Raw genomic sequence first — 8622 nt, 5'->3', positions numbered from 1 at the left:
TCAAAAACCAACAGATATGTGTAGTTTACTGTACAGCAATCACACCACAATAAAGGTGTTAAAAAACAAGCAAACAAAGAAACTCATAGAAAAAGAGATCTGATTTGTGTTTGGAGGCGGGGGCACTGAATGAAGAGAGTCAAAAGGTATAAACTTCCAGTTCTAGGTAAGTACTGGGGACATAATGCAGAACATGATAAATATAACACTGCTGTATGCTAGACATGAAACTTACTAAGAGAGTAAATCCTAAGCGTTCTCACCACACATAAAAGATTTTCCTATGTATTTCATTATGTATCTATATGAGATGATGGATGTTCACTAAACTTGTGCTAATAATTCAGCGATGTATAAGTAAAACCATTACGCTGTACATCTTAAACTTATACAGCGCGGTATGACGATTATATCTCAAGGAAACTAATTGGGGGGGAGGGAATGCTACATCTCTTGACAAGGTCAGTCAACATAAAGATGCCAATGTCCCACCCAAATAAAATAAGTAAGTAAAATAGCCAGTTTCCGTCTAGTGTCTGACACTGTTAAAATGCACAAAGAAGAGCAAGGCCTTCACCAAGGACTATACCAATAAGTGGTTTCAAAAATTGTCATTTGCACAGAAGTGTCCTGGATCAGAAGCAAGATGGTGCCTGTATCTCCCTTGAGAGTGACACCTTGAGTGAGAACTATAGGAGTGGTGTTGGGAGCCAGGGCAGAGGCCTCCACAGCTGATGGCTGAGGCCATTCACGTCTCAGGACTGAGGGTACAATGTGACCAAGAGTGATGGCCCACCTGTGAAGCCGGCGACTTTGCTGGGCTGGGGAATCTTCAAAGAGAGGTTATACATTCCTCATCCGGAGACAAGGCGCTGGAACCACTGCTGCCGTTTAAGAAGGAGGTGATTCCGACCTTGGCTACAGAACATCCCGGAAGCCTAGGTTCTAAACATTCTCTGCAGAGCTACTGCCCGAAAACTGAGGTCACCGTGGGAACAGTTTTGGGCCCATCAGCAAAACCCTTCCCCAGGCTGGGGTCGTGCTGCCATCCAGAAGACTTGTGCATGCCAGTGTACATAAACTGGCCAGGCAACAGGCACACTGCCTCAGTTCCACAGGAGCCCCTCTGCCTCCCCAAGTCCAAGATGGACAGAAAGCCGTGTTGTTTCTCAGCATTGAACTTGAAATAACTGAAGGCAAGGACAACAGGCCACGAGATATATTTCACAAAGAGGTTACTTTAATAACACAAAACAACTCTGATAGTGTTCCGGGTATTGACTGGGTAGCTTTGCCTTTATATCATATACGCATGATATAGGGGGCATACTGTGTCTGTCATATGTCTGTGTGTGTGTGTGTGTGTTTTCTACCTGACAGTTCCGTTCAAAGAAGGTAGCATGAACAAAGGCAAGGTCTACCTGCTTCTTTTAAAAGAAGTGATTATCCTGGTCATTGCTCAGGGACCATCCCTTCCTTGCTCAGGCAGCACTAAACCAAGAGGTTTCCTTTCAGTGTGGAATTAGCTGGAACCGGGTCTCTCAAGGATGCTGAAGGTGCCAAAATACATTGCAAGGCCTGATCCTCTGCCCTGAGCTGGGCAGGGGGCAATGATGTGCAGTCCACGTCCGGGCTGGGCTGCGGGAGGGGAAGGGAGAAGCGCCTCACACTGGCCAAGAGGGAGTCTCCTCTGAGTTAGCCCTGCAGAGGCAGGACCCTCCCTCCCTCTGGAGTGGTTTCTATCCCCGCTTCCCCTCCACAAAAGGGAAGGCGGGAACAGAACTGGGAGATGAACCCCCAGCTCCCTCTTCTCCATAAAGCCCTGTGACTAGCCTCTTAGGAAGCCTCCTCCAAGGGGAGTCCGTGTACCTGAGCTCAGCACCAGGAGTGGGGCTCGGGCCTGCCCTGAAACACGCTGTTCTCCACCCCGACTCGCACGTCTGTGTTGTCCTAGTGTGGCAGGGTGGGGGGAGGATGGGGTGTTGGGGGAGAGGGTGGAGGAGAACCGGTGGGTCTGTGGAAAGCCCCCATGGGCACCTGGGGAACTTCTGAGATGCGTGTGGCCTTCCCATGGAGACTCAGGCCTATTACTGCGTGAACGGAGGCCTCCTTGACAGTTGGTTTGAATGGCATTGGCTTAGCAATTTCCATCAAACTTACTAAGCCCACGTGACACACGAAACTGTATGCAGAGAATTCGCAACTTTATTGAAACTACAAATATGAGCCCTAAAACAGTGGGTCAGTGAATGTACCTGTATTTAACACACTTAGCAGGCATCTGGTGAGCTGTTCCTGGCGCGGAGGCAGGCAGAACTGGAATACGGCTCAGAGGCGTTTTGAAAACCCCTGTCACAGAGACCATTCCTGAGGACACTGGGACTACAGAAGCAGCACCGATTGGAGGGGACCAAGCCACCCCCCGTGAGGGCAGCCACAGGGAAGAAGAGGTGGAGAACCCCAGGGCACAGGAGGCAAGAACTCAGGCGGCAAGGACGGGAAAGGAGGGAAGGGCTGCACCGGTGGCACGGGCGGCAGGGGCTGCGCAGGTGGCACGGGCGGCAGGGGCTGCGCAGGTGGCACGGGCGGCAGGGGCTGCAGGGCTGGCAGGGGCGGCACGGGCGGCCCCAGAAACGGCCCCAGCGGCGGTGGCTCCACAGGAACGCACGTGCAATGCTGCTCCCGGAAAAGCATGTCACCGGAGGGTCCCCCCAAGCCTACGACGACAGGGGAAGCCAGGAGCACGGGGCGCTCGCTTCTCAAGCTTAATGCCCTCTGCTGTCTCCTCCACTTGGCCCTTCTGTTCTTAAACCAAACCTTCAATCAGAGAGAAAAGGGAATTGCTTTAGTACATTCACCACTTAATGTCAGACATGAAAAAACGCATTGAATTGCACCAGCAGAAGCTATTTGCTTCTTTTCAAACCTCTCAGGACAGTTACCAGCAAGGCCCGCCCTTCAGCTCACCCTTACTGAGCAATGACTACCTGCCAGGCTCTGGCTTGATTTATGGCTTAGTCTCCCTCCTCCCACCTTCACTATCACCCCCGCCCCCCACTCAGATGCAGCTGGAGTTGTCGAACCGCACTGGGTCCCTGCTGCGATTACTGGGCCTGGTAGGTCTGCGTCCTGACAACTGGCCATCAGCTGCCAAGCTGCCACTCACCCCTACACACTAGGCTCGTGTCACCTCGGATGTGGACGGCACGGGAAAACGTGGCCGCCTTTAAAGTGACGCAGAGGGGGACAACTCCCATTTCCAAAAGCCCACCCTCTGTGTACAGTAAATAATCAATTAGAGTGTGTTGGACTTTTCAATAAAAGCTGTCCTCAAAGATGACTGAAGGGTCATTCATCCTCTGAAACCTCTTGATGGCTCAAAAGATGGAGATGGTTTGTGAGAGGGTCTTGGTCATGGGGTTCCAGGGAGATTGCGGCTTGTCTTGCTGGCACACCTTGGTAGCTGAAGCCCCGGACGCTGCCTTTCACATTAGACTTTAGGAATAATGAATGTTTAGAGCAACACAGCCCAAATTTACTACAACTCTTAAAGTCTTTGCCAGCCAAGAGTTCGGGGCTAAGAGGCACACCATGGTCGCCCTGCGCAGTTCCGCACTCTGCACCCTGCCCCGCCCTCCAGACTTTCCTGCGCTCGGGACAAGGTCAGCTCACTCTGCTCTGCCTGCAGGTGCAGGACCGCGGACCGCGGACCGCGAACCGCGGACCGCGGCCTCTGCTGCCGGGCATGGCTGGGCCCTCTAGTCCCTGCTACTCCGCCAGGAGATCCCCAGCCCGTCCCTTATGCTTCACATAAGAAGGTGCAACCTGTGTTTTAGGAAGACGGTCGACAACCACGTGGGTGAAGAGTCACCAAATGGCTCCTCCCTAAATATCTGCCAACTATGAACAACTGAAAATAAAACCTGTCCCGCGGACGCCACTGTTCCCTTAGCATCCCAGTTAATGGACTTACGTCCATTTTAGGGGGATCAGGTGTGCCAGTGGTCACATCTGCATAAGCAAAACGCAAAGCAGCCTGAACTGAGGTACAGGCTGGTACTACTTCCATTTTTCCAATACTGGTTTCATAAAACAAGTCTTACCGTATTTGCAAAATGTGGTGGGGGGCAGCCATTAAATTTTTCTTCTGTCAGACACAGAATAACAAATACTGTGTGATCTCACTTCCACGTGGAATTAAAAAAAAAAACCCTCAAACTCATACAAAAAGAGATCAAATTTGCGGTTATCACAGGCAGGGGATCGGGGAGGGGGAACTGGATGAAGGTGGTCAGAAGTTACAAGTTTCAGGTTATAAGAAAAATCAGCACTGGGGATGAAAATATAATTAATACTGCTCCAGAGTATATAGGAAAGCTGTTCAGAGACTAAACCCTCAGAGTTCTCATCACAGGGAAAAACTTTTCTTCTTTACTTCTGTATCTATATGAGATGAAGGATGTTGATGAAACTTACTGTGGTAATCATTTCATGAACATGTAAGTCACATCATCATGCTGTACCCCTTCAACTAATACAGGGCTGTCTGTCAATTACAAGTCAACAGAAGTGGGAAATTTTTCTTCGGGACATTCATGCTGTAGAGTTTGGCAACAGATGACAACAGTCTCTCTGTTTCCTCATTTGTTTCTTGTGGCTCCTTTTCCCCTCAGAACCCCATTAAGAGACCACGACGCAAACCCAGGAAAAGCAAGTCACCGAAACTTCAGTTTTTCTTTTCCTCTGAGCTCCCTTTGCCTGCTTGAGAAAGCAGAGGCCTGGGCCTCCCAAGCCCTGGCCAGAGCTGACTGTGAGCCCAGCCCGTGGCTTTAGGGCGCCAGCACTGCTTTCCAGACTCCCCGCCACCAGCTCTGCAGCCCAGGGCCATCGCAGCCCTCACACACGCTCTCTGCAGCAAAGCTAATGATCCCATCCTCATTTTTCTTCTTCTCTCTTTCTTTTCTTTTGCTTCCCCCCACCAAATCCTTCTCTGATAAAACTTAGGCTTTTCTACGGGCTCGGATAATCACTCCTGATCCATTGACCCACAAATTGGTCATCACTGACTGAGCAAGAGAAAAACTATTTCAAACTATCAAATGTAAGACTCCAGCCTGGCCTGCGGTGGGGGGTGGGGTGGGGTTGTGTAGCTCGAGTGGTTCAGCACATGCTTAGCATGCACGATGGCCTGGCTTCAATCTCCAGTACTTCCATCCAAAAGAAATTAAATAAATATACCTAATCACCTCCTCCCTCCCCCCAGATGAGCTCTGAACTAAGAGCCATCCCCCACCATCAACAATTCCATGCAACCCATCTCTTCATAACAGCACCACAAAAACAAACAAGAGACCTCAAGTGCTAGAAATTCCTCAAGAGAATATTCACGAATGCATCTGGTAGTCTCAAAACTTTGACTGTGTGAGATACCTGCCTGGCATACGTTCCACTCTTGTATAATCATTTCCACTCTGTATAATTCGTGCTTAACTTCCACCTTCCTTAAGTCAGTGGAACTCTGTTGGAAATTGTTGGTTCGGTTTGTTTCACTTTTACACATATTTCAAACGCTGCAACTCACCCTCCCACCTCCACCGTGACGCCCAACCTATTACGTCAGCAATGCTTTCGGGCTGGCACATCAAAGAATTCCAGAAAATTAAGATTCAGGGCTGCTACTGTCTACACTGCTTTACCACACACTTAGAAACAGCAGCAGGAGAGGGCCTCTGACCCATGGGGCTGTGAGTGGGGGGTTCCTTTTTCTCCCCACTCCAGTGGGTGAATACTTATAAATTCACCCCTTCTGCAAAGAGCTTATGCTTGGTTTTAAATAATTTAGTATAACTGGGCTCTTCCGTGTATTAACTGAAGAATTTCCACTTCTGATTAACCCCAGTGTGACGCCACACAAAAGTGTTACCTCAAGGATACCGGTGTTTGAAGGAGTTGAACTCTGTGTGTGTGTGTGGTTGTAACTCGGTGACATATATGGTTATATAGGTATAGTTTATACAAAGGTGTATATATATAGATAGATATATCTATCTATCTATCTATCTATCTATATATATATATATCTCGACATGTACACGTATATGCCTTTGTATACAAGGAGTAGCATAGTCCGGGAATATTTTTTCTTCTTTTGGGAAAGCCTGTCCCTCTGATAATAGGCAATTTCCAAAAGTTGGGGTTAACTTATCCCATTTACCAAAGGCCAAGACCCCAAAGTTCAAACCTTATTTCCCAATCATGGAAAAGGCAACAACAACAACAAAAAAACCAATGGGAGATGTCTAGGACAAGGTGTCCAAGTCATGAAGCGGGCTTTACAATGCCTGCCCTACAAGTTGAAATTTTTCAGGTTTTTACTGACCTGCAGTTTGGCTTCAGTCACTCCCATGCGTCTTGCAAGATCCTGGCTGTGGGGAGAAAATCAGAAATGTTTAGTATTTGCAGCTGTGGATGAAATTAAATGTAGGATGTTATTTCATCCTTTAAAAATTTTTTTTCCTCTAAAGTGTCAGTGATTTATTTTGTGAACAAATTTCTGGAGTACGTAAACACACTTTTTCAGGATTTACAATGACATTATATTGACAAAACGTTTAGGGAAAGCCAAGTGTCATGGCTAAAAGAGGCACAGTTCTAGAAACACATCACATTTTACTTAACACTTTCAGTGATACCAACATCAAAATGAATAAAAATCTCGGTGGAAATATCTTTACGAACATTTTTTTTAACATTGCAATTGCCCGTTTTATGGTTTAAATTAAAGCCTTGAAATAGCTTGCCCAACAAATCAATCGATCGATCTATCAGTGATGAATAGGCTGGAGTACATCCTAGTAGGTTCGAACGGACAGCGCAAACTGCTCTTCACTCTTTGGTTGACTTTTTTTTTTTTTTTAAATCAGCAACACCCCTAGTGCCGACCTAGTATACTACTCTGTAATATGTAGCTTGAGGCTTGCTTTAGAGACAGTTTTCTCTCGAGAGTAAAATTTAAGGGGATGGAGAAAAGTCACTAATCAAGATAAATACTTTGGGGGGGGGAGGTAGAGAGCTCAGTGGTAAAGCGCGTGCATAGTATGAACGGGTTCCTCGGTCCACTCCCCAGTACTTCCACCACAAAGAAACATACAAATAAATACAACTATTTACTCCTCAAAAAGACAAACAAAACATAATAAAAACAAACAAGACTATTTTTAAAGATAAATAACTTTCAAATGCAGTATTTTAAATATACAAAGCAATGGGGAAAAAATCTATGATGAACAGGTTTATCAAAATTTTAAATAAAGGTAGGATCCTATCTTGATTTCCTCCACCTCAAGCTTCTCAACTTTGTCTCTGCCTTGGTTCTAACAGAACATTATTTCTGTTAACCGGCAGCCGACAAAGTTTCCGCACATGATTTGTTGAAATGCCGCACAGAAACACTCACCCGCATTCCCGCGGGGCACAGCCCGGACCCCCACCCTAGGACCCGAGGGCCGTGGGGTCCCGACAGCCGCCAGGCTCCGGGGGCTCTACCGCCCCGCGCGGAGGAGAGAGCCCCGTGAGCGCGCCGCCCGCCGCGAGCCGCCCGCGCCGCACCTCAGCGGCCGCCTCGCCCCGCCCCGGCCCGCCCGCTCGCCGGGACCCGGCGCCACCCCGGCCGCCCGCTTACCGCACGTGCGGGCTGAGGTACGGAGTGTGCAGGAAAATGCCCTCCAGCTCCTGCATCTGCAAAGGCGTGAACGCGGGGCGGGGCACCCGCTGCGGCACGACCACGAGAGCCTCGACGGCGGCCTCCGGGGGCTGCCGCTCCTCTCCCCCCTCTCCGGGAGCCGAGCTCTCCGCGGGCTGCGCTTCTGCAAGGGAGGAAACCCAAAGAGAAAGATCAGGCCGTCCAGCGAGCCCGGCCTGTGGGGACAGGAGGGGACAGGCGGTGCCGGAGGGGGGTCCTGCGGCTCGCCCCTCTCAGGGAAAGTGCGTTTCCTGGAATCCGCTGAAACCAGCGCCCGCACCGCCACTGACCGAGCGCCTCTCCCCGCTCCTCGTCGACCCCCGGGCTGAGGGAGCCGGCAGCCGCATCGGCAGCGGCATCGCGGCTGCTCTGAGGCGGAGGCTCCATGTCGCAAGTGCTGTCCGAGAGGCTGTGCGCTTCAGCGGAGGCTGCGCTCGATCTCCTGAGACCTCGGCTCCCGGCACCTTCAGGGCTCCCCTGGCGGCTGGTCAGGAAGTCTGGTGAGACTCCCCCTGCGGGCTTCCCGCCGCCTGCTGGGGTTGGGTGGGCTCCAGTGCGCATGCGGCAGAGGCTCGGCCGTCTAGGGGCCTGGGGGGGGGAGGGGCGGGCTCGGCGGGAGGGCGCCGGCAGGGAGCACGCGTGAGAGCAGAACTCGCGCCCCAAGTTGCAACCCAGCTGGCTGCTCCGCCCTTGGCGGGGCGTCTTCCCAGACGTAGGGGCTGTGCTCCATTGTGCCAGCCCATTTGTGCGCGGTTAGAGAGACGCCTCGCCCTACCTCGCAGAAGGGTTTGGGGACTCTCTCTTGGCCCAGCCCTCCATATCCAGCAGCCAGTAGTAAGCGGGGAATAGCAATCAAACGAATACGGCCATCCTTGGTATCC

The 8622-nt window shown here is 50.5% G+C and overlaps 1 protein-coding gene across 1 annotated transcript; it reads right to left on the bottom strand.

Annotated features, from left to right (window-relative positions):
• Positions 1–2183: 2183 nt before the first annotated feature.
• LOC116277284 (uncharacterized) lies at positions 2184–8302 on the bottom strand. The gene is made up of 4 exons (XM_072956707.1): positions 8032–8302; positions 7682–7865; positions 6380–6425; positions 2184–2817 (listed from the first exon to the last, which is right to left on the bottom strand). The coding sequence occupies exons 1-4, from the start codon at positions 8300–8302 to the stop codon at positions 2383–2385; spliced, it is 936 nt and encodes a 311-aa protein (XP_072812808.1). The 3' UTR covers positions 2184–2382.
• Between the last annotated feature and the right edge of the window lie 320 nt (positions 8303–8622).

This window comes from Vicugna pacos, chromosome X (genome assembly GCF_048564905.1).
Source record: "Vicugna pacos chromosome X, VicPac4, whole genome shotgun sequence".
In the NCBI taxonomy this organism is placed as follows: Eukaryota; Metazoa; Chordata; class Mammalia; order Artiodactyla; family Camelidae; genus Vicugna; species Vicugna pacos.
This window is presented reverse-complemented; position numbering and strand designations above follow the sequence as displayed.